This window comes from Leucopleurus acutus (genome assembly GCF_964270905.1).
Source record: "Leucopleurus acutus genome assembly, chromosome: 11".
NCBI lineage: Eukaryota > Metazoa > Chordata > Mammalia > Artiodactyla > Delphinidae > Leucopleurus > Leucopleurus acutus.
The window spans coordinates 27,584,287-27,611,399 of record NC_139152.1 but is presented as its reverse complement, the minus strand read 5'-3'; the positions used below and the strand labels follow the sequence as shown (position 1 = coordinate 27,611,399).

At 37.2% G+C, this 27,113-nt stretch overlaps 1 protein-coding gene and 1 pseudogene across 2 annotated transcripts in view; one reads left to right on the top strand and one right to left on the bottom strand.

The window, feature by feature from the left end:
• The window catches only part of PKP2 (plakophilin 2), a gene marked incomplete at its 5' end in the record, with an annotated part of 83,816 nt that overhangs the window by 41,187 nt on the left and 15,516 nt on the right, over positions 1 to 27,113 (top strand). Inside the window, 2 exons of the mRNA XM_082851099.1 lie at positions 4,310 to 4,487; positions 26,652 to 26,769. Coding sequence (XP_082707225.1) covers positions 4,310 to 4,487; positions 26,652 to 26,769 — 296 coding nt within the window. The remainder of the gene's footprint in view (positions 1 to 4,309; positions 4,488 to 26,651; positions 26,770 to 27,113) is intronic.
• On the bottom strand, positions 19,919 to 21,329 carry LOC309968484 (very-long-chain (3R)-3-hydroxyacyl-CoA dehydratase 1-like; annotated as a pseudogene). Its single transcript has one exon. The product of its transcript is annotated as a very-long-chain (3R)-3-hydroxyacyl-CoA dehydratase 1-like (transcript).

Here is a 27,113-nt window from a genome sequence, read left to right as displayed (position 1 = left end):
TTGGATCAGAGAGCTCTCCCTTGCTCCTTTTTGGCCCTTCCTCTCTCTCCTCTTGCCACTGCCTTGATTCAAACCCTCTTCATCTCTCTGGTCTACTCTTGCAGTAACCTTGTGCCTGACCTCTATGATTCAGTATTGCACATTCCCAATCTGTCCACCACTCTGCTTCTGCAAAAAAAAAAAAAAAAAATCATTATGCACGTTCTTTAAATGTATAATTATTTTATTCTGCATTTGTAATGGTGCAGTAAGGTACCTTGAGTTTATTTATAGTTTTGAATAAATGGTCTTTGCTATAATGTGATATTCCAGGTAAGACTTAACAGAAGTTAGGTGAAAGGAGGAGTATGTCCATGCAAGGGAAATTGCAAAAACGTATTCCTCCTGCTCTGTGATAATTTTGAAAAACAAGTTTAAAAAGAACCACTTCTCCTCCTCCTGCTCCTCCTTGAAGATTTAATCATAAAATTTACAAGTTTTGCTACTAAACATTATACAGATTTAGTTAAATAACTATATTTCCAGTCCTAAAGAACAATATTAATAAAACATGGGTTTCAATATCTATTAAATCCCTTTACTAGGTAGCTGCATTTTGTAGATATCAATTGGCAATAAGTTTCTAGATAATGCAGTTATCATTATCTTTCTTATAATTGCTAATTATTCAAAGTATATCCCTTACCAGAATCCAGTTCCCCTTCTTTTTGGCTAGAATGAGAGCTTAGTGATAGAAAATTACGGACAGAACAGCTACAACAGAGAACTATAATAATAGAAATTTAGGCACTATGATTAAATTGACTGGAAGTTAAAGGTGAAACAAATGAAAATCCAAACCCGAAATATAATACAGTATCGGGGAATATAGAATCTAATCATTGAAAGGGACATCTATTTAGGGTCATCTAAACCATTAATTTCCCAATGAGAGAAATTGGAATCATATTTAAAGTATAAATTCCTGGAATTCATCCTGGGAGTCAGGCTTAGTAAGTTTGTGGTGTGGCCCAGGAATATGTGATTCTAATTTGTCACTGGGCTCATTTGGTGACTGCTAGTCTCTTCGAACACTCTAGTTTTAAGATTAAACCCCCTTGTCGATATTTTGATAAAGGATGAGCTCATTTTTTTTTATTGGCTCCAGTGATAGTGCTGGATCTTATAAGCAGATCTTTCTGTTTTCTTCAAAGCTGTCTTAGAAGTTTATACTTTCACTGAGCCAAAATCTCCATCCTCAGAATTTCTGCTCATTAGTCTGGTTTTGTCTTCTATAGCCACAGAAAATAATATGTAGTTGTTGAATTTGCATTTCTTTAGTTACTAGAGAGCCTGCATTCCTATGTATATTAGACTCTTTTAGCTTTGGGTTAATTTTTCTACTAGTAATTTAATTTTTAATGATTTATAAGAACTCTGTATATTAATGATATTTAACCCTTTGTCCTATATCAGCATGCACATTTTCCCAATTTGTAATTGGTCATTTATTGATTTTGTATGTATGTGTGTGAGGGTGTGTGTGTATAAGTACAATCCCGAATCTCTAGTGAACATTTAAGCTCTTCCTTAGCCTTGTACCTTACAGAAATTTGGCAAGCATGACATTTCTGTACAATATCCTACATTAAAAATTCAAAAATTATACTAAAACTCCCCAAACCTTATACTTCTGTAGAAATAATACAGCATGACAAGCTACAAAGGACTTGACTGTTGGAGGAAAATTCCACTCCCTTTATTCAAACTAATACTCTCTGGTTTTTATTGTAAGGTGTACTTTTCCTTTGAGTGCTCTGTGTGGTCCTTTTTAAAGAGAGGAAATATCATTATGCTTCACATTTTTAAGCCTCTGACAGGCAGAGACTGTTAATTTGTTTGCTTATTTAGAAGAGGAAGCTTGTTTTTTTCTTTTCTTTCTTATCTTTAGCTTTCTTTTATAGCTTAGTAACCAAAACTCAACGTCAGACCTCCCTTTCAATTGTTTTCAACCACCTTAGGAGTTTTTGGAGTTTTATTCTGTCTGTCCCTCTCCAGGGCCTCTTAAGATGAGGTGTGACCCATGAAGTCATTGTGTTGCAAAACCTGTGGCGGAGGGACACTGCTCATGACTAACCCCAAATGCCAGTTTGGTCAGGAAAAGACCTTCATCAGCCAGAATTCTAGTCCTCACGAAGCACTAGACCCAGCATTGCTCTGTCTAATGGCAGCTAGATGTAAGCTATGGTGGAAATTTGGTTATTTAAAAACTTAGTTACTTGTACACAAAGTAAACTGTTTAAGCCCAAAAGACTACATTAGGCCTAGAGTGTTCTAACTGATGGGCCAAATAAAAGTATGGTTGATTAACTACTAAGCTTTAACCATACAGACTATTATTTCCGTCATTAATATCAAGGGAGGTGATATCTCCATGTAATTCTGGCAAGACCACCATGTTTGCTTTTTTCATAAAGTGGACTGTCCTGTATATCTGTGCTTCCTCTGTCCTTCATGCAGATGAAGCAGTAAATTTAAGAGGTAAGATTTAACTGACTGGGCGGTGGGGGCATAAACAGGAAGAAAATAAAGATCCCTTCTCTTTCTGTCCCCTCTGTTTCTCCTTTCCTGGATGATAGCGAGTTAGAGTAACTTACTGAAGAATGAATGATGGCAAAGCAACTTGACACCTGCTGGGAGTCACTAGAATAGCAAGCAATAGGGGTATAGTCCTTCCACTGAATCAGAGGTATTTAAGCACCAAATCTGTGAGAAAAACAAATCCTAAGTGTATATGCCACTTTGTATTCTCTCTCAGTACCCAGCTTCAGTCCCTGTCTCACAAATGCCCTGGGAAATACAGTATCCTGTTATCTTAATTTCTTCCTGAGTTGGCTTATATGGCCTTTCTTTTTAATTGGGGGTGGAGGGGATTCAAGAGGAATAGGAAAGTTAAGTGAGTAAATGTGGTACCAGTCTTAGACCAATGCTTAGGCCATGCAAGTTGGCAGGTAGATAAAATGCTCTTGTCTCTCCTTCTCTGCCAAACTGTAACATAAGAAGTAGATGAGGTAGAGCCAGCATAAATTCTGGCAGGACATAAAGTCTGCCATTGGGTAGGAGTTAATAAATATTAATTGGTGATGTTGAGAAGCCTGCTGTTGACAGGCATAGGCAAAAGCATTCTAGAGGCTCTTCCTGCTATTATTGGAAGGCAGATGTCAAGTGGGAGTTGCAGGCAGTGGGGAGCAGTAGGCAGGCAGAGATGTCCTTAGATATGTATGTATCTAAGGGAGAAAACTACGACTTTTAAAATGCTGAACTCTTTAATTACAACAGGATCATTTCAAGCTTTCCTGTTGGTGAGCCCAGAATTTATACTAATGAGGTCAGCTTTGTGGTAGGGTCATTTAAGAGAAACAGCAATAAGGATTTTTGGCATTCATTTATGTTCTTGATTCAACATGTATAGTTTTACATTGTAAGTTCTCTTTCTCCCTCTCTCTCTCTCTTTATGTATATGTGTGTGTATACATATATATATATATATATATATATATTAAACATCTTTATTGGAGTATAGTTACTTTACAATGGTGTGTTAGTTTCTGCTTTACAACAAAGTGAATCAGTTATACATATACATATGTCCCCATATCTCTTCCCTCTTGCGTCTCCCTCCTTCCCACCCTCCCTATCCCACCCCTCTAGGTGGTCACAAAGCACTGAGCTGATCTCCCTGTGCTATGCGGCTGCTTCCCACTAGCTATCTATTTTACTTATGGTAGTGTATATGTCAGTGCTACTCTTTCACTTCGTCCCAGCTTACCCTTCCCCCTCCCCATGTCCTCAAGTCCATTCTCTAGGAGGTTTGTGTCTTTATTCCCGTCTTGCCCGTAGGTTCTTCATGACCATTTTTTTCTTTTTAGATTCCATATATATGTGTTAGCGTACGGTATTTGTTTTTCTCTTTCTGACTTACTTCACTCTGTATGACAGACTCTAGGTCCATCCACCTCACTACAAATAACTCAATTTTGTTTCTTTTTATGGCTGAGTAATATTCCATTGTCTCACCACTAATATACATATATATATATATATATATATATTTTAATTTTTCTTATGGAACAGCTTCCATTGCCATCTAATGAGGTCTAAACAGGTTCTTTCCCTTGGGAAAAGGGCTGTCTCCCCCTACCTTGTTTTTTTTTTTTTTTTTCCTTTTATAAGTAGCCATAGCTCTAGGGGTGACGGTCTTAACTGATCTTTTCAACAGTCGTTTTGACCCAACCCTGCACTGTCTTGATGGTACTCTTTGCTTTTCTAGGTTTGCTGTGGAATTTGTCCTCTAATGACAGACTGAAGAATCTCATGGTAACAGAAGCCTTGCTTACCCTGACTGAGAATATCATCATCCCCTTTTCGGGGTGGCCAGAAGGAGACTACCCCAAAGCAAATGGTTTGCTCGATTTTGATATATTCTACAATGTCACAGGATGCCTAAGGTAATACCACTCTACAATCGCCCTCAACCTTTTCTCTGTACACTTTATGTTCTGTTTTTATTTTTTGCTTCTCTGTACACTTTAAATGTTGCATCCAGATCTGTCTAAAACTCTACCCAATTACCTGGAGATATGGTAAAAATTATAAACATCACTCTAAATACTAGAAGCACAATGTAGAAAGAGTATTTTTTCCAGACATGTTTGATTCCAGAAGCTACCCACATTAGCTCATGAGAGAGAGCATGTCTTCCAATAAAGAAACTAGAAATCCAGTCTGAACACCTAGAAGTCCAGGCACACTGGCCTTTCCTGTCTCACAGGATTTAAGCCAGGCTCCATGCTGTATTTTTAGTTCACAAAAATATAATTTAATGACATGATTAAAAAAATAGTTTTGAACCTGCAGTTTTTAAATAGGCAACAAAGCCTGAAAGGATAGAATGTCTTGCCACAAGAATAGCTTACAAAAAACGTTAGTTTGATCAGCATTTCTAAATATTGGGATGAAAAAATGCTAGAACTGTTTTCTCCCCTGGGCTGTCAGATGCCAGCTAAACCAAGAGGAAATAGAAACACATGCAAGAGGAAGAAACGTTAGTCTCAACTTTTGTAGAAGCGTGCCTCTCAAGCTTTCTTATATATATTTGAAAATAATCATTGTCCTTTATGTCCAAGGATTTAAAGAAACCAGATAGATATGCAATCAAAAATAGGCAGCCCAGAATAAGTTGGGTCATATTCTGCCTTCTGATCTTTTCTCTAGTTTCACAGTTCACTTCTTGAGGGAATCTGTTTGGATGATAACAGAGGGAATTTATTATGGTAAGATGTTTATCTTATCTCCACAGTTAATCACACAGTAATGCATATCAAATGCCAGTTTTTTATAAAGAATTACATTAGCCACTGAGAGTTTTACAAAGATGAATAAGAAAATTCTTAACTGACCTTTAATCTAGCAGGGGATGCAGATAAGCAAATAAACTAGAATGCAATGAAATATGTTACAGCAGTGATTCTCAAAGCGTGGCCCCTGGACTAGTAGCATGTATATTACCTGGAACTTATTAGAATTCTCAGCTTTCACCCCAGACCTACTAAATCAGAAGTTTCAGGAACACGTGTCAGGAACAAGTGAAGTGCTGCAGGGATGCAGAACAAAAGGACCATTCATGCCAGCTGAGTGGGATCAGAGGTGCCAAATGAGCTGGGCTTTGGTGGGCTATTTCAGTAGACAGAAATTCTCTAGGTAGTATCCCTTGAAATTTATTTCCTATACAGTCCACTAGAACTGCTTTTCTTTTTTTTTTAAACGTCTTTATTGGAGTATAATTGCTTTACAATGTTGTTAGTTTCTGCTGTATAACAAAGTGAATCAGCTATATGCATATGTATATCCCCATATCCCCTCCCTCTTGCGTCTCCTTCCCACCCTCCTTATCCCACCCCTCTAGCTGGTCACAGAGCACCGAGCTGATCTCCCTGTGCTATGCGGCTGCTTCCCACCAGCTATCTGTTTTACATTTGGTAGTGTATATATGTCAATGTTACTCTCTCACTTCATCCCAGCTTACCCTTCCCCCTCCCCGTGTCCTCAAGTCCATTCTCTACATCTGTGTCTTTATTCCTGTCCTGCCCCTAGGTTCATCAGAACCATTTTTTTTTTTAGATTCCATATGTATGTGTTAGCATATGGTATTTGCTTTTCTTTTTCTGACTTACTTCACACTGTATGACAGACTCTAGGTCCATCCACCTCACTGCAAATAACTCAATTTCCTTTCTTTTTATGGCTGAGTAATAGTCCATTGTATATATGTGCCACATCTTCTTTATCCATTAATCTGTCGATGGACACTTAGGTTGCTTCCATGTCCTGGGTATTGTAAATAGTGCTGCAGTGAACATTGTAGTACATGACTCTTTTTGAATGATGGTTTTCTCAGGGCATATGCCCAGTAGTGAGATTGCTGGGTCATATGGTAGTTCTACTTTTAGTTTTTTAAGGAACCTCCATACTGTTCTCTGTAGTGGCTATATCAATTTACATTCCCACCAATGGTGCAAGAAGGTTCCCTTTTCTCCACACCCTCTCCAGTGTTTATTGTTTGTAGATTTTCTGATCATGGCCATTCTGACCAGTGTGAAGTGATACCACATCGTAGTTTTGATTTGCTTTTCTCTAATGATTAGTGATGTTGAGCATCTTTTCATGTGTTTGTTGGCAATCTGTTTATCTTCTTTGGAGAAATGTCTGTTTAGGTCTTCTGCCCATTTTTGGATTGGGTTGTTTGTTTTTTTGATATTGAGCTGCAAAGCTGCTTGTATACTTTGGAGATTAATCCTTTGTCAGTTGCTTTGTTTCCAAATATTTTCTCCCATTCTGAGGGTTGTCTTTTGGTCCTGTTTATGGTTTCCTTTGCTGTGCAAAAGCTTTTAAGTTTCATTAGGTCCCATTTGTTTAGTTTGGTTTTTATTTCCATTTCTCTAGGAGGTGGATCAAAAAGGATCTTGCTGTGATTTATGTCATAGAGTGTTCTGCCTATGTTTTCCTCTAAGAGTTTGATAGTGTCTGGGCTTACATTTAGGTCTTTAATCCATTTTCAGTTTATTTTAGTGTATGGTGTTAGGAAGTGTTCTAATTTCATTCTTTCAATGTAGCTGTCCAGTTTTCCCAGCACCACGTATTGAAGAGGCTATCTTTTCTCCATGGTATATTCTTGCCTCCTTTATCAAAGATAAGGTGACCATATGTGTGTGGGTTTATCTCTGGGCTTTCTATCCTGTTCCATTGATCTATATTTCTGTTTTTGTGCCGGTACCATACTGTCTTGATTACTGTAGCTTTGTAGTATAGTCTGAAGTCTGGGAGCCTGATTCCTCCAGCTCCGTTTTTCTTCAAGATTGCTTTGGCTATTTGAGGTCTTTTGTGTTTCCATACATATTCTGAAATCTTTATTTCTAGTTCTGTGAAAAATGCCATTGGTAGTTTGATAGGGATTGCATTGAATCTGTAGATTGCTTTGGGTAGTATAGTCATTTTCACAATATTGTTTCTTCCAATCAAAGAACATGATATATCTCTCCATCTGTATCATCTTTAATGTCTTTTATCAGTGTCTTATAGTTTTCTGCATACAGGTCTTTTGTCTCCTTAGGTAGGTTTATTCCTAGATATTTTATTCTCCTTGTTGCAGTGGTAAATGGGAGTGTTTCCTTAATTTCTCTTTCAGATTTTTCATCATTAGTGTATAGGAATGCCAGGGATTTCTGTGCATTAATTTTGTATCCTGCTACTCTACCAAATTCATTGATTAGCTCTAGTAGTTTTCTGGTAGCATCTTTAGGATTCTCTATGTATAGTATGTCATCTGAAAACAGTGACAGCTTTACTTCATCTTTTCCAATTTGGATTCCTTTTATTTCTGTTTCTTCTCTGATTGCTGTGGCTAAAACTTCCACAACTGTATTGAATAGTAGTGGTGAGAGTAGGCAACCTTGTCTTGTTCCTGATCCTAGAGGAAACGGTTTCAGTTTTCACCATTGAGGACGACATTGACTGTGGGTTTGTCATATATGGCCTTTAGTATGTTGAGGTAAATTCCCGCTAGGCCCTTTCTGAAGGGTTTTTATCATAAATAGATGTTGAATTTTGTTGAAAGCTTTTTCTGCATCTATTGAGATGATCATATGGTTTTTATTCCTCAATTTGTTAATACAGTGTATCACATTGATTGATTTGCATATACTGAAGAATCCTTGCATTCCTGGGATAAACCCCACTTGATCATGGTGTATGATCCTTTTAATGTGCTGTTGGATTCTGTTTGCTAGTATTTCGTTGAGGATTTTTGCATCTGTGTTCATCAGATATATTGGCCTGTAGTTTTCTTTTTTTGTGACATCTTTGTATCGTTTTGGTATCAGGGTGATGGTGGCCTCGTAGAATGAGTTTGGCGTGTTCCTCCCTCTTCTATATTTTGAAAGAGTTTGAGAAGGATAGGTGTTAGCTCTTGTGTAGATGTTTGATAGAATTCGCTTGTGAAGCCATCTGCTCCTGGACTTTGTTTGTTGGAAGATTTTTAATCACAGTTTCAATTTCAGTGCTTATGATTGGTCTGTTTATATTTTCTATTTCTTCCTGATTCAGTTCTCAGAAGGTTGTGCTTTTCTAAGAATTTATCCATTTCTTCTAGGTTGTCCATTTTATTGGCATATAGTTGCTTATAGAAATCTCACATGATCCTTTGTATTTCTGCAGTGTCAGTTGTTACTTCTCCTTTTTTATTTCTAATTCTGTTGATTTGAGTCTTCTCTGTTTTTTTATTGATGAGTCTGGCTAGTGGTTTATCAATTTTGTTTATTTTCTCAAAGAACTAGCTTTTAGTTTTATTGGTCTTTGCTATGTTTCCTTCATTTCTTTTTCATTTATTTCTGATCTGATCTTTATGATTTCTTTCCTTCTGCTAACTTTGGTGGTTTTTTGTTCTTCTTTCTCTAATTGCTTTAGGTGTAAGGTTAGGTTGTTTATTTGAGATGTTTCTTGTTTCTTAAGGTACGATTGTATTGCTATAAACTTCCCTCTTAGAACTGCTTTTGCTGCATCCCATAGGTTTGGGGTCATTGTGTTTTCATTGTTACTTGTTTCTAGGTATTTTTTGATTTCCTCTTTGATTTCTTCAGTGATCTTTTGGTTATTTAATAATATATTGTTTAGCCTCCATGTGTTTGTATTTTTTACAGTTTTTTTCCTGTAATTGATATCTAGTCTCATAGCATTGTGGTTGAAAAAGATACTTGATAATGATTTCAATTTTCTTAAATTAACCAAGACTTGATTTGTGACCCAAGATATGATCTATCCTGGAGGATGTTCCATGAGCACTTGAGAAGAAAGTGTATTCTCTTGTTTTTGGATGGAATGTCCTATAAATGTCAATTAAGTCCATTTTGTTTAATGTGTCATTTAAAGCGTGTGTTTCGTCATTTATTTTCATTTTGGATGATCTGTCCATTGGTGAAAGTGGGGTGTTAAAGTCCTCTACTATTTTTGTGTTACTGTGGATTTCCCCTTTTATTGCTGTTAGCATTTGCTTTATGTATTGAGGTGCTCCTATGTTGGGTGCATAAATATTTACAATTGTTATATCTTCTTCTTGACTGATCCCTTGATCATTACGTAGTGTCCTTTGTCTCTTGTAATAGTCTTTATTTTATTGTCTACTTTGTCTGATATGAGAATTGCTAGTCCAGCTTTCTTTTGATTTCCATTTGCATGGAATATCTTTTTCCATCCCCTCACTTTCAGTCTGTATGTGTCCCTAGGTTTGAAGTGGGTCTCTTGTAGATAGCATATATATCGGTCTTGTTTTTGTATCCATTCAGCCAGTCTGTGTCTTTTGGTTGGAGCATTTACTCTATTTACATTTAAGGTAATTATCGATATGTATGTTCCTACTCCCATTTTCTTAATTGTTTTGGGTTTATTGTTGTAGGTCTTTTCCTTCTCTTGTGTTTCCTGCCTAGAGAAGTTCCTTTAGCATTTGTTGTAAAGCTGGTTTGGTGGTGCTGAATTCTCTTAGCTATTACTTGTCTGTAAAGCTTTGGATTTCTCTCTCAAATATGAATGAGATCCTTGCTGGGTAGAGTACTCTTGGTTGTAAGTTTTTCCCTTTCATCATTTTAAATATGTCCTGCCACTCCCTTCTGGCTTGCAGAGTTTCTGCTGAAAGCAGCTGTTAACCTTATGGGGATTCCCTTGTATGTTATTTGTTGTTTTTCCCTTGTGCTTTTAATATTTTTTCTTTGTATTTAATTTTTGATAGCTTGATTAATATGTGTCTCGGTGTGTTTCTCTTTGGGTTTATCCTGTATGGTGCTCTCTGTGCTTCCTGGACCTGATTGACTATTTCCTTTCCCATGTTAGGGAAGTTTTTGACTATAATCTCTTCAAATATTTTCTCATACCCTTTCTTTTTCTCTTCTTCTTCTGGGACCCCTATAATTTGAATGTTGGTATGGTTAATATTGTCCCAGAGGTCTCTGAGACTGTCCTCAATTCTTTTCATTCTTTTTTCTTTATTCTGCTCCCTGGCAGTATTTCCACCGTTTTGTCTTCCAGCTCACCTATCTGTTCTTCTACCTCAGTTATTCTGCTATTAATGCCTTCTAGAGTCTTTTTAATTCAGTAATTGTGTTGCTCATCACTGTTTGTTTCCTCTTTAGTTCTTCTAGGTACTTGTTAAATGTTTTTTTGTTTTTTCTCCATTCTGTTTCCGAGATTTTGGTTCATGTTTGCTATCATTACTCTGAATTCTTTTTCAGGTAGGTTGCCTATTTCGTCTTCATTTTTTTGGTCTTGTAGGTTTTTACCTTGCTCCTTCATCTGTAAGATATTTTTTTTGTCCTTTCTTTTTTTTTTTTGATGGGTGGTTCTGTGTTCCTGTCTTACTGGTTGTTTGGCCTCAGCCATCCAGCACTGGAGTTTGCAGGCAGTTGGATAGAGCTGGGTCTTGGTGCTGAGATGAGGACCTCCAGGAGGCCTTACTCCAATTGATATTCCCTGGGGTCTGAGGTTCTCTGTTAGTCCAGCAGTTTGGATTCGGAGTTCCCACCACATGAGCTCAGACCCAACCTCTGGCCTGGAAACCAAGATCCCACAAGCTTTGTGGTGTGGTTAAAAAAAAAAAAAAAAGAAAAAGAAAGAAAAAAAGGAGCAGTACAATATCAAAGAATAAAAAACAAAATAAAATTGGAAAGATTAAAAAATATATTAGGAAAAATAAAACTATAATTAACAACCAATCGCTGGGAGTTCCTCCTGTACCCTTAGCTGTCCATGGTTCCCCACCAGTGCCTGGTAAGTGCCCTAGTTGTGTGGAGACTCGAATTCCACATCCTCCTAGTACTCCACCCACTTGGAACCACTTTTTAATGTATTTTTGATTCATTAAAACATTTTGATTCATTTAAAAACATTTTGCATCTTAAAATTTTTCTGTCGCTCCCATTGCCTTACCATGTGCGACAGAGTTCTTAGCATGACAGACTCAGGACTCTTTCAATTGAAAATGGCAGATACACAATTCAAAGTTCCTTAAATCAAGTGGCTCATGTGGCTGAGATGTTGATGGGCACTTGTGGAAGTGAAAGAAGTGCATCAGGAACCATGGCCTCAAGGACTGGGATGTAAATTCAGCATCTCTAGAACTCAGTCTCCTATTTACAGGCATACCTCAGAGATATTATGGATTCAGTTCTAAACCACCGCAATAAAGTGAATATTGCAATGAAGCAAGTCACACGATCTTTTCGGTTTTCCAGTGCTTATTTAAGTATGTTTACATTATGCAACAGTCTATTAAGTGTGCAATGGCATTATGTCTTAAAGAAATCAATATACATACCTTAATTTAAAAATGCTTTATTACAAAAAATGCTAACCATCATCTAACAACACAGGGTTGCCACAAACCTTCAATTTGTTAAAAAAAAAATGCAATGTCTGTAAAGCTCAATAAAGCAAAGCACAATAAAACGAAGTATGCCTGTATATCTCATCTCTGCTTACTCGTCTTCTTTGAAGACTACTGGGCTCATTCTCTAAAAATGCAAACAAGCCTTCTCCACGTAGCAGATCCCTAAATCACAGGCAGCCCTTGCTTAGCCACCCAGCAGAAAAAGTGCACTTCTTTCTTTAAATGTCAATCTCCTGGAAGGTTTAACCCTGACTCTGCTTCTGAAAGCTGTGTATCGTTTGAGCCTCTGTTCCCCTAGATTGACCAGACCTGGATCAGATACTTGCTTCATGGCAACAATAGCAACAAGGTCTGTTAAAGTAGCAAGAGGGAGGGGAACACTTGGTGGACAAACAAAACAAAAATAGAAGACACCTTCCTCAGTTACAGCATGTGCAACCTTTCTCAGTCTATCCACAACCTTCTTTACAATCTTACTTCCTATTTTCCTGCAAACATATCCCAAAGTACAAGCAAGCTACAAAGTACTTGCTTTCCTTAGATATTATAGGTAATTTCATATAGCCAAGGCTTTATTCAATTTTACTGCCTGGTAAACATTTTCTATTATCTGCCTACTGATTACTTAATCTCCTAGTCATATAATAGCAAAGATAAAGTTAATCTTTTCTGTAAAACATTTTCCTGCCTCAGGCAAAAGCCATTACTTGTTTATAAGAATTCAAACAGGACTTTTTACAGGTAAGTCACCTCTGTACAGACTTTGTATTACATTACTATTTTTATGGGAAGTTGTTTACATACCTTTTTTATTAGATTGTGAACTCTAAGAGCTAAGCCTATGCATTTTTCTAATCTCTAATTCCTAGCACATAGCAAGGTTTCTGACATATAGTAAGCAAGTATAAAGTATTTGAGTGAAATGAGTAATGAACGAATGAGCAAATGAAAATCCATTAGGAATTAGGTGGATAATCATGTCTGGCAAGGTATCAAATTTGTGATGGAAAGTAATCAAACAGAAGTTGGAAACATTAGCTAAAGCCAGACTGAGGGGGCCTTATAAATCATGTTAAGGAGTTAATAATTTTCTTCTGTAAGCAAAGTTAGTAGTGTGGGGAGGATAGAAATATAAGTTCTGCATGAAGAAGAAAAATTATAATATCCACATGAAAGGTGTATTGGGAAGGTGGAAATCTAAAAGTAAAGATGTTGGTTGCACATCTTTTCCTGTAGTCTCCTTTTATGAACAAGGAATAACAGACTTGCGTGGTTTGGGTGAAGCAGTGCCCTTGTTGGCACACATTTTTCAGATATGTTATTGCCTGAATCCACTCCCATCATAATGACACCATTTTAAACAGTGTTTGCAAAGTCAGTCCAAACCACTGATTTGAACTACTTTCAGAAGCAGAATATTGCAAAATATTTGGGAAATTGAGTATCATAGTATTTGCTTCTAAAATATCTATTATTTCATCTGTGTATCTAATTTATAATAATAATAGCTAATATTTATGTTGTAAAAACTGTTCAGAATGCTTTATGAGGATTTCCTCAGTTTATTCTCAGGGCAACCCTTGTAAAGTAGGCCTTCCCATTTTATAGATAAGGAAACTGGAGCTCAGAGAGCAGAGGTTAAGAGATTTTCCCAACATCATACAGCTAGTAAAAGACAAAGCTGGAATTCTAATCCAGGAAGGCTGTCTCCAGGGCCAAGCTCTTCATCAGTGTGCTGGATACATTGATATTAGTCACATGTCTACAGACTGCTCTGCTGTGGATTAAGCCTCTGCCCTTCACAGTCTCGCAACCTCGCAGGGTCAGGTAGGCCAGTGTACAGTCACGTTCAGGTCTCATTATGGGCATTGTGTCTGCATTTCAGTGTTGTCTTTTTTTAGGAGTTCTATGCAAGTGGAACTCTGCACTACATTTCCTATTAACAGAGAAAATAGAAAGCATAAGAACTGGGAGGTCTTTCCAAGAGAGGAGATGGCTTTGTAGACAACTTCGGGTAGATGTTGTCACAATGAGTATAAAAGTCAGTAAGGAGATGTGAGTTAGAAAGGGACCTGTAGGGAACCTGTAATCAAATAGTCTCAATTTTCACAAGAGAGCTGTCTTCTGAATAGTTGCTTATTTCTGACTCCAAGTTACTCTAAAAAGATTTTAAGACAGGTGTTGACTAGCTCTAATAAGAGTGAATCTTAACTACATAAAAATAAATGTTAGCAAATATTGTAACTGCTACAAGTTCATTGGAGGTATGGCCTCCGCCACTGGCAACTGGCAACATGAGTAGTATTTTGGGCATTGTGTTGACTTAGGTTAGTGTAGCTAAATTCCTTCAATCTACTTTGAAGTAGAACTTCTGCATAGACCAGTGACTTTGTCCCTTTACTAACTTGAGAGTGAGATCAGTTCTGAGAGGGACTTCCCTGGTCTTTAGATAGCAGTGGTGTAGAGTGAATCTGCTCAGCAGGTAAAATCTTTGCTTCATTAATGAACTTGTGACAGTGACTCCAGTTCTGCCCACCTGGAGCTGCTACAGTGTGATCACATTCAGACAGGAGAACATGCACAGCTTATCCTTCAAAAACTGTCAGATACACCGTATCTGTCAGGTATCAGGTCATTTTTCTACAGAATTAGCATCTGCCTGCCGCAGCATTTACCGTGGGCCTTGGTGCTTTCTTTAGGTAATTCCTTTGGAATTACATACTTTTCATGACTAAAGTTACTCACTGACAGGTGATACAAATTTTGCAATAGGGAAAACAATGTTCATTGCAAGTTTCAGGTTTTTTCTTAAACACTATGCCAGCATAATGAATAATAAAATCCAAGTTAGGAGAGGAAAAATAAATTGATACACTCCAATTTGTGCTAGAGCCATCAAGAGCAGTTGTCAGGATCTCCTCATACCTCCACATTCAGTGACATCATGTTGGTAGCTTGAAATCAGCCATGGTGGGAGTATTTACACTATAGAAATTGGCAAATGCTACAAATCAGAGCTCTCCCCACTCCACCAACCCAGAAAGCTAGTTGGCATACCACTGGCACTGAATTTCCATTAGTTGATTAACATCAAGATGTGGATAATTGGGGTAAAGGCATATTTCTCCTTATATATCTCTTTTCAAAGAAGAAATATTTCCTTTGTCTTCTTGGAAGGCATTATGAAGCATTATCCACCCCACGTTTTTTTTTTGAGTGGAGAAAACCTACTAAAATGCCCCGTTCTTTTTTTCAAAATTATTTTTATTTACTTAGGACAAGAAGTATAACAGTTAAAATATTTAATAATTTATTTTGATTAGTAGGATACTCTTCCAAACATTTCAAACTGCAAAAGACTTATGTGACAACCATAGAATTGTAAATTACCAAAGAGCATTAGCTGCCTTCTTTGATTGTACACCCTTCCTACACATACTTATTGCGAGCCCCTGTTCGTCAATTTAGTATGGGTAACTCATTGGGAATTGGTGTGACATGGCTGTCAATTCTCTATGTTCCACCTCACTGATTGCCACACTTTTGGGACACCTTTGGATGTGACATAAATAAAACCAATGGTCATTATCAGGGTGTATGTTCAAAATTCCTACCAAAGATTTACCATTATTTCTCCATTCTTCCATTTGGTTCTCACTATTTCTTTCCTTCTCTTACCTTCTTTCCTTCTTTCTTTTCTTACCTCAGTCTTCTTTGTTCTCTTAAAAGGGAAGAGGTGGAAACAATTTAGAGGTCAGAAATTAAAATGCCTCCAGGGGTCAGACAGGCACTTAAGTGGACAAGTGTGAGACTATGGGCTGCTATCAGACTAGAGAATGGAAAAAAATGCCTACCCCAGGAGCAGTGACATTCAGAGTTCTGGAAAACACTTCAGGCCAAACACAGACTCTTCTGAGAAAGCCTCTGTTAGCAGTCTCATTCTTCAGCTGAAGAAATTAAGTACTAGTGACCCTTCCACAATAATAGAAGCAGTTATCAGAAACTTGAGAAAAGCAACTAATCCAGCCTTCTTGGGATTTTACCACTTGGTCTGTCTTCCCTCTTGCTCTTATCCAATCCTTTCCAGTACTTGAGTGCCTGCTGTATCCAAAGCACTGTTTAAATTTCTGAAATTTCAAAGGGGAATGGGACCTATCTTTGCCCTGGAGGAACTCCAGTTTTAGTGGGGGAAAGGCACCAGAAGAGATTATCACAGTCCATTTGATAAGAAGTGTAGAAGAGGTTTGAAAAGACTGTTAATGCAGGCATTGAGTTGCTTAACTGATGTTGCCTAGGGATTGGGAAAAAATGTTGACTGGAGAGTCACATTTAAGGAGCTGGTAAAGGAAGAGTAGCTGTTTGAATGTCCCGCTCAGTCTTTAGCTCATCATGCTATCACTAGTTCATCTCTATCCTTTTTCAATATAGTCATTAAAAATATGAATTCACAAAACTCTGAAAAGTTGTTTTCCTAAACTCCTATTATTTGTTAACCATTTGCTTATGAGAAAGCCTTATAAACTTGCTGCCTTAATGTTATTGCCACAATCTGATTAACAACTGTTTCTCAGACTCACAGACTTAGAGAACCAATTTATGGTTATGGGAGAAAGGGTGGAGGGGAGGGATAAATTGGGAGTTTGGGATTGAAACTGCTATATTTAAGGTAGATAACCAACAAGGACCTACTGTATAGCACAGGGAATTCTCCTCAATATTCTGTAATAACCTAAATGGAAAAAGAATTTGAAAAAGACTAGATACATGTATATGTATAACTGAATCACTTTGCTGTACACCTGAAACTAACACAACGGTGTTAATCAACTATGCTCCAATATAAATGAAAAGTTATAAAACACACAACTGTTTCTGCATTGTAAAGACCACCCCAGAATTTGCCATTTTGTTTAGGATAATAGGACAAAATGACAAAACATTACTATAAAACATTATGAAATATACTCCTTTTTCTTAATTATATTTTATGCCAGTTGAAGAGGAAAAGCAATTGGTAATGCATTTCTCCTGCAAGTGACTTAAACTTCACTCTTTCCTATATGTGTCATAGTGTAGTAAATGTATTTTAATGAATGTGTAATATAGTTGTTTGTACTAAAATTTATGATGTCTTAAAAGAAACTTCCATTGTCACTTATGATAAATCTAGCTAAGGTGGGGAGTGGTCAGAGGAAGCAAACTACATTTAGAAAGAAAAGCTATAATTATCAGCCTTAATCCTGTTGAGCCTCTGGGTTAAGGGCAAGTTTTTTGGTAATATCAATACCAACTACTTTCTGGAAAAATAATATCTCCGTGTAAATTTTTAATATATTCAATTATATCTATCTACTCCTGTACAATAAAACATGTCATTGTGTTCCTGAATTTCATTTCTTATGTATATCTGGATATCAAACTTCAGAACTTTGCTGAATCTGAATTTCCTTAATTATGCTTTTCATTCTATTTACCTTTGCTCAGTTATCCCTTATTCTAAATACTCCTAACAGAAAAGGATTTATCTGGTCCATGTCTCTGCATAATCCTATTTAGTTATTTAAATAATTAAGAATTAGTAATTAAATGAGAGTCTAATTTCCCTTATTATCAAATAAGTATTTTCCTTTTTTGTAAGACTATAGATTTAAAAGCAGGCCAGAACTTATTTTTTTTTAACATCTTTATTGGAGTATAATTGCTTTACAATGGTGTGTTAGTTTCTTCTTTATAACAAAGTGAATCAGTTAGACATATGTTCCCATATCTCTTCCCTCTTGTGTCTCCCTCCCTCCCACCCTTCCTAGCTAGGTCACAAACCACCTAGATGATCTCCCTGTGCTATGCGGCTACTTCCCACTAGCTCTCTATTTTACGTTTGGTAGTGTATATATTTTTTAAAACCATAATCTAAATATGTGGTTATTTACTTCTAGAAAATAGTTTAACATAAACTAGAAGAATGTTAGCTGAGACAGTGTAAACAACACAGAAACTTGATAGAAGTATCCAGATAGTTCAGTCTGGAGAATGACTTTTCCAGAAATAAAAAGTTGAATTATCAACTTCATCCTCAGTTATTTGGTTAATTATTGAAACTCTTAACATTTGATGTATAAACATAACCAATATAAAGTCCATAAATAATGGAATTGGCAGTATTTCTAGTCATATTACTCTGTTGGTCATAATCACATTTTATACATTGAATATTTTAGATATACAAACAAATGTGGCTTAATGAGTTAAATTATTATTATTATTTTTTAATTTATTTTTGGCTGCATTGGGTCTTTGTTGCTGTGCGCGGGCTTTCTCTAGTTGCAGTGAGTGGGGTCTACTCTTCGTTGTGGTGTGCAGGCTTCTCATTTCAGTGGCTTCACTTGTTACGAAGCATGGGCTCTAGGCAGGTGGGCTTCAGTAGCTGTGGCGCACAGGCTCAGTAGTTGTGGCTCGAGGGCTCTAGAGCACAGGCTCAGTAGTTGTAGAGCATGGGCTTAGTTGCTCCGCAGCGTGTGGGATCTTCCTGGACCAGGGCTCGAACCGGTGTCCCCTGCATTGGCAGGCGGATTCTTAACCACTGCGCCACCAGCGAAGCCCTAATGAGTTAAATTATTGTGTAAGTTTCTCTTTAAGTAATTTTAAAAGGTATAAGTGATTTTTAAAACTAACTGTTTTATAAACTAAGCCTCAGGGGTTTTAGGTCATTTTTAAATCTGTCAACAATAATTAACTTGTTAAAGCAGACACATCAAACAAACGAAGCAAATATGGCCATGATTACCTGGTCACCCCTGTCTGGTCTCCCTGAGTCCAATGTTTTAAAGAATATTTGTCTCATTAGAAATGTTAAGCAGCCCCCTTGCAAAGGTCCCCACTCTTCAGAGTAAATTTTCCACTATCTTATTCGTGTCCTTAGCAGGTGGGCCCAGATTAAAAGTTGTACTTCACAGAAATTATATGACATTTCAGTTTGCCAAAGAAATTCTTCATTCTTACCAACCGGTTCATAAATATCATTTGTCTACTTTGGGTCCAGCCCCCCGGGATAATTGTTAAAAGAAAACACATGAATAGGGATAATATGGAGGAAGAAGAATCAGCGAAGGAAACAGAAGAATAATTTTTATTATATCAAGAGGACTGTATTTGCTTGTTTTTCTGCATCAGTTAGTTTATGAGATGAGTCTTGAACAGAAAATGAAATTGCCAAGAATGTCTTTATCAGAGATTTTTTTTTTTGACTGTATCAGTATGGGTTTATTGAATTGTTTCTTCAAGATTAGATTCAAGTCAAACTTTTTAATAAGAAGAGTCGGGGGTGATGCTGTGTACTTCTGTTGGGTGTCATGGTATCCTTTTGGCCTATTGTCCATGATGTCAAGCTTGATCACTTGGTCAAGGGTGATCTGGCAGTTCTCTCCACAAAGGTCCCGTCTCCCTCTGCAACAGATAATATCTGCAGCACTAGGCTGAAACCAAGTGTGTATTTTTGTCAGAGATTTTTTTTAAAGCATCCTCATGTTTAAAAATTCTGTGTGGGGCTTCCCTGGTGGCGCAGTGGTTGAGAGTCTGCCTGCCGATGCAGGGGACACGGGTTCGTGCCCCGGTCTGGGAGGATCCCTCATGCCGCGGAGCAGCTGGGCCCGTGAGCCATGGCCGCTGAGCCTGTGCGTCCAGAGCCTGTGCTCCGCAACGGGAGGGACCACAACAGTGAGAGGCCCGCGTACGGGAGGAAAAAAAAAAATTCTGTGTGTATCTTAAATTGAAGGTAGTGTCTTATTAACTGTATCTTATGACACTCGAAGTCATTTTCCAAAAAATATTAATACTGTCATAGAACTACTGTTAAATGTTTTAAAATTCTTCATCAAAAAAAAGTGAGTTGATATATTTGGATAAAGCCACTGATGACTTTATTGCTATCCTGTGGTTAAAGTTTATGCCGTCATGGACCTTGAGGGTATTACACTAAGTGAAATAAGTCAGATGGAGAAAGACAAATACTGTATGATTTCACTCATATGTAGAAAATGATTTCACTCCTATAAAAAACAGTCAAAAAATCAAAATAAGTAAACAAACCAAACCTAGCAAAATAAACACATAGATACAAAGAACAGAGTAGTGCTTACGAGAGGGGAAGGGGGCAGGGGAGGGTTAAATGGATAAAGGAGATCAACTGTATGGTGAAGGATGAAAACAATTCTTGGTGGTGAGCACGCTGTAGTGTATACAGAAGTAGAAATATCAGGCTGTACACGTGAAATTTGTATAATATTATAAACCAATGTTACCGCAATAAAAAATAAATTTTAAAAAACATATGCCTATCTTGGAGATACAGGCTGTCTGAGCACCATATTCTAGAGTAGAATACTACTCTAGATCTTAAGCATCTTCATCTGTCCTAGCCTAGCATCCCAAACCTCTCCTTTAGGTGTTAAGAATGTCTACTCAAGTTCCAGTGGCTCCTGGGCATATTTTTAAAATTAGTTTGCTGTTATAATTCATTTAAAATGGAATTTGACATTCTACCTTGAACAGCCTGCTAAGTCAAGGGGAAATGACTCTTGCTGACCAACCAGATGATTTCTGGCTGAACTCTTTTTTTTTTTTTTTTCATGAAGCTGTTTATTCTTGTTATTAAAAGTTGGACTCAAGTAATCCTGGTTATTCTGGAAAAAGCACCTTGTTGTAGGGATCATTTAATCATCCTTTTCGACAGTCACCTCTCCATGAAGCACCTTTCTTCTCTGACGTTAACGTATGAAAGTAGAGTTGTGGAAACAATGGTATATACGAGGCCATGGTTATAAGAAGAAGATAATAGTAGTCAAAAGAGACATTGTATTTATTGGGAAGTCTTATTGAGAACATTCTTGTTTTCTTCACATATGGTAAGGCAGCATATATTGTAAGAAGTTCACCAGCAACTCCAACAGGATATAAGATGATAAAAAAAAATTATATTGGTTTTACACTGTGAGTAACGAGCCACACCATAAAGATTCTTGAACTCACTGGGACCCCAGCCACAAGCACAGAAGTAGGTACAATTCCAATTAAACAGTGGACTACCTCAAGCAAGGCAGATGTCTGGAAAAATTTAAGCGTCTTCTGAATACTTTTATACAAACCTTTGTGTGTTCCTTTTTCCATATAAAAACGTACCATGGCAATAGCTAGTACCAGCCACCCCGCAGGCATAGCAATGTTGTAGAAGGTGAGCCAGCAAGCCCCGACGCCTCCTCTTGCCCGTGGCCTCCCTCTCCTCGCCGGCCTCCTTCTCCTCGCCAGCCTCCAAGGCGCCGCCTTTGGTGCCGTCCTCCTCACTGGACACCATGGTGGCCGTGCAGCCGGGGGACGTGGACGAGAGGGGCAGGGGAGCGGGAGGGGGCCCGGCCGTCAGGCACCCCATGTGCCTCACGCAGGGGTCTCTGAACTGACTCTTCAGCATACTTTTGGAAGACCTGAAAATGTAGGAAAGCGGAACTAAAGGATTTTTAAGGATAGATTTTCTCTTCCTACACCTTCTAGTTTCTTGATGTGTAATAAATGCTAGCACATCTTTATTAAGTTGATGTTCCTTGTCCTGGAAGGAACAAGACGTGTAGGTTGTACAGCTTTGTTCTATTCCCAACGTTGCTTCCTTTTGCAGAATGAACAGCTGACTTTGGCTGATGTTTGCGGATACCTGCAGGATCTGATGTTGACTCAGAATAACAGACAAACCCTTCTTTTGACCTAGAGTTTTTGTTCCTCTGCCAGTTCAAATGAGGCTCCCCTTTTGTTCTGTGCAACCACAAACTGCCTCTGCTGTTTTCTCTAGGTTAATCACAGACAAGGCCCAACTGTTTGATATGTATCAGCTGAGAGTTAAACAAAAACCCAGACCTAAATCTCAAATAACCAGAGGAAGAAGGATGCCTCCTTATCAGCTAATGTCTTATCAAGTACCTATTGGGTCTTTGAATGGACTTGGACCAAGCACTTAATTGACTGGTACCACTTGGGATATAATTTATAACACATGGTATTAGGAAGCCTATAATTATTGATGAAAATGAAGATACAGCCACAATTTTTTAAAAACCACTGTGGTGCTCACTATCTCAGTATGCTGGTTAGACCTTTAAGACAGGTCACATTAATACACATGTAAATTGTATGTTAGTAGGAAACCACCTATTATCAGTAGAAATAGCCCCATTTTTTAATAAAAATCTCTGTATCTTAGAATTACTTGTTGGTGAAATGTCTTGAAAAGATTCACTCCTGCCTTATTATTGCCTGCCATTCTCATGCCCTGGTAACTAACTATAGCCTTTTACTTTAAACATTTCATATTAGCTCATCATTTTCACCAGGCCAGTTGTCCATACCCCAAGATTGGACATTCTGTGTTATAACAAACTTCCTTCCAGTGCTGGCAGACTAGCTGTATTTGACAACATGCCTGCACGTAGCCCCACACAGATAACTTTTTATGGAAGAGGCATTAAAAATCCCATTAGAAGCAGGTAATTCTGACTTTAAACAACAGTCATAGGTCAGGGTTCTGAATGAGATTCTAGCACACCCTAATTTAAGGAATTTTGTAAAAACATAATATTTGCAAGGTATCTATAATAATGTCTAGCACACATACTAAATTGCAGTTATTCTTATCATTTGACACCGTTCACTCTTTGGTTTGCCATACAAATTTAAGATTTAGTCACACTGTCCTTAATCTTAACAAAGACCATTCTTTATTTTAATTCTAGCAAGGTCCAGGGTGTTTGGTTTTCTTTTCTCCTTTTCATTGTGACACTCAGGAATGTGTGAGATAAATGGTCCTGGAGAGAGTCAGGAATCACTGATTTGCGTTCAGATAAATCACCTGAAGCCTCCTAAATATGTGAAGTTTTGTTCAGAGACATACAGAGGTTCAGATTCTATTTTTCTCACCCTTTATAAGTCATATTAGCAGAAAAATTCTTCTTAATATCAAACACAAGCCACAGTTCACGCTGGTATCCTCCCACTCAGGGCCAGTGAAGGTGAAGAGCTCTGAAACAGTCCTGCTTTTATGTTTAGAGTAGTTCACATCCTTCTCTATCCACCTCCTCCTGAGGCCCCAACCCCTAGTCCCAAGGACCTGGTATTTAAATTTCAGTATACAACAGTGTGCAGTTCTAATTTCCTAAAAGGTACTCACATATTTACTCAGACTTCTGCTAGATTATACCAGGGGAAATAGACTCATTTAATCAAATTCAAACCATAGACACTGAATTAAACATTTCCAATATGTTCATTGGTAACTCTGATAATCAACTTTTATTGAGTAACTACTGTGGTTTTTATGCTCTTTCTTTTTTACTTTTCAACAAGATAATTGTTTTGATATATTTCATGTATAGTTTTGAGATAGTTTTCCAGATTAAACCTCTATTGGGCTGCATATAGGAAACAGTGATAGATAAATGTTTCTCGGGACTCAGGAGATACAGTGTAAAAGGATCAATTCTGCCTAAGATTGGCCATGTTAATTCTCTGATTCCAAAAAACTTATGTATTAGCTGTTAAAAAATACTTTAAGATGAATATATCATTTTCTAATAATTTCTGATTATTTTCAGAGTGGTACAATAACAAATTCCTTTCTGACTAGTGACCTCTATTCATGGATGTATTGCTATAAAATAATCCACCCTTATCATTCATATTTCTGGGTAGTTGAGTAAGGTAGGAACTATTTTTGATATGCAGGAGCAAATACTGAAGCAGTGGGGTTCCATGCACTTTCTGTCAGCAAAGGTATCAACTGTCAGGAACCACTGATAAGTCCCATTTCAAGCCAGTAGAGTCTGGATAATACCAGACTACAAGACAACAGTTAGTGTGTGTGAACTGGCAGTACTGCCAAATTGAATTACCATTCTCACCCAAAATAAACAGACTTGAAGTTAAACAAAGCTGAGTCATCCATCTGCAAGGTATGTAGTGGGCTTAGCTAGGGAGAGAGACCTTTTGATTTGTCAAAGCAATTTTAAAACTGCCATCTCTCAAAGCCAGATGTTGAAAAGGTCAAAGGGAGCTTTAAAATATGATAACGCTGTCTTGGAGTTGGGAGACATATGGTACTTGCTAAACAAATGGCAGACTGAATGAATGTTAGGTAAGGTTTGCTCTACTCTGGAGCCGCCCTTAGCACAGAATAAAGAACAGCTCTCCTATCCTGACTTCACCAGTAATTTAATCTCACCAGGAAAAGTAACTTAAACTCTTTGGTCCTCAGTTTCTCCACGTGTAAAATAAGGAGACCGTAAAAGATGCTTTTTCAGTTTTGTCAAGCTTCTTAAGATCCCATGACCATAAAGGGCTCAGAGAGTAGATAGAGGATCTTGGTTCAAATAATCATTTCTTGAAAAAAAAACTGTAGGAAAAATGGTTTTATTTACAGCTTATGAGCCTATTCATTATATATTTTTTTTAATGGACTAAGTGTGAAAGTCTTTCACGTACAGTGAAAAATAGGACGGGAATAATTACATTAGAAACCTCAAATGAGAACAAAAGTCACAGAAGGGATTTTGTTAAAATCAAAAACTCATTGTGTCAATTCAGCAACCACTAAATTATTAACATATCCTTAGTTTTAGGTGTATTTGTCTTATCTCCTCAACTATTAGGTTGGATTATGAAATTGCATTTTCATGGGTTAGAAACAGTCAAGTATCATAGATGTGATCTCCCTGGGAGCAGGATGCAGTGCTGGATACTCCTCCCTTGTTCCCTGCAGTTCTTGATATAATGCTGGGCACATTTGTTCTTTGACAAAATGTATTGAAAACAGTATTTGGGAACAGAAACTTTTTAAAATCACTTAGTGTAATATATTATTTTAAAGAAGAAAAAAATGCTACCCCAAAATTTCTCAGAATTGTAGTTCTTTTGATGTTCAGAATCACACTGAGACATTATACACAAAAACAGTATGCTTTGTGAGCCACAGAACTTCAGTCGAAAATTTTCACTTTTTAGCATGCTAACTATATATCTAAGTTAAATATCCTGTTTAATGGCCATTTATAAATTCAAACACTACCACTGGTCAGTTTTGTAAAATAGAATAAAAGGATGTTATCTGCAGTGTAAGTACAGCACACTGTCGAATTCTTTTCCTTAAGGTGCATAGTAAATGTACAGATAGTCATAGGCAACTGTTTTGTAATGTATTACATTTCTAATCTGTTATTCCTAACCTATTATAAATCTTTGCAGAGACAGAAGAATTGAATTTTTCTAATCTGTAAAATGATGCCAACTTCAACAAGTAGGCATTCTAAATAAAATTTTTAAAAAGGAGCAAACTAAAAAAAAAAAAAAAGAATATGCTTTGAATGTTCTACCTACCAGTGAAAGGAACTGGTCTGATAAAATTTATAGGAATAGTTCTTAGCAAGTGAAATTAACAAAAGGGAATAAGGGTGGTTCTCAAAATTCTAAAAACCTGAATGCGTTGTTCTTTTGCCATTCTTGTTGATGGAGCTGTTAACATTTTTGGAAAACAAAATTTTTTAAGAAGTTAATGCCGACAAGAAGAACTTAATGCAAAGGAACATAGTAACAGTAATACCAGAATATAAACATGATGTGAATCTGAAACATAATCCCTACATGTATTACTTTGCTGTGTTTGATAAGCTTCAGTCTCTATAAGAAAGCAACTTGCACTTGTAGATTTAATCACTGTTTATAGAAAGGTGTCATGGCTTAGCCAAATTAGAAATAGAGGGCTTCCCTGGTGGTGCAATGGTTAGGAATCTGCCTGCCAGTGCAGGGGACACGGGTTCAATCCCTGGTCCAGGAAGATCCCACATGCTGCGGAGCAGCTAGGCCCACACACCGCAACTACTGAAGCCCATGCTCCACTACAAGAGAAGCCACCTCAGTGAGAAGCCCTCACACCACAGCAAAGACCCAATGCAGCCAAAAATTAAATAAATAAATAGATAAATTTATTTTTAAAAAATAGATTAATTGCAAAGATGTTTATAGGTCATGCTTTTAACTTAGGTCTTACACAGTGTAAAACTACATTTTTCGTGACATCACTCTGCCATTTTAATTATAGAATTATCACATTTTAGATCATTTGGTTTAATATTTGTCAATAACAGTTTATGCTGAAACCCACAAAACCTCCAAATAATATAGTCTAACACCCTGTATTTACAAATGAGGAAACTGAAGCCCAGAGAATTTAAGTAGCTTTAAGTTACTTAGAATTAAGGCATGGCACAAGTTGGGACTTGGACATGTGTATTGCTATGGCTAATGTGCCATTTGTTCTCCTTTTAACTGCAAAATGTTTTCCTCATATATTTATACCCTCTCCAAAATGGTGTAAAGATTAAATAAATAATGCTCTGACCTTGGTGCTTGGAATGAAGTAGACAGAAGACTTTTATTGACATAATAATGTGTTATGAATATATTTACAAGTTGTGTCTAGATTTGATGACCATAGGCAGTTGATGATTTATTGACCCCAGGACAAGTCTGTCATACTTTGACAAATTTGACAGTTTTCCGAACCCTTGGAAGAAACTTTGAAACAAAAACCTATTAGATACACTGCCTGTCTTATGATTGATCGTTTATTTGTTTGTTTGTTTGTTTTTCCTGATAGAAACATGAGTTCAGCTGGCCTTGAAGGGAGGAAAGTGATGAGAAGGTGTGATGGACTGATTGACTCACTGGTCCATTATGTCAGAGGAACCATTGCAGATTACCAGCCAGATGACAAGGTGATACAAGAATTAGATGTCTCTCATATTGAATTACTTATTTTGTATTAGTAAGACTCTTCAGAGTATTCTTGAAGTAGCTGTTTGGGTTTGGCTTTATTTATTAACTGATTTGCTGAGCTTAAGAGTTCCCATACATGCTCATAAATATTAATATCTATCTAGCCTCATTTTTTTTTCTACTTTCCAGACCCAAATTTCTAACTGTTTAACAACTCTGGATATTTGAAAGGAGCCCAAATGCTACATATTCAGCAATGAAATTCATCTCTTCCCTCATCTCTGAACTTACTCCTCTGTATAAACCTTCTTAATAATTATTACCATCTACCAAATGAAAATAG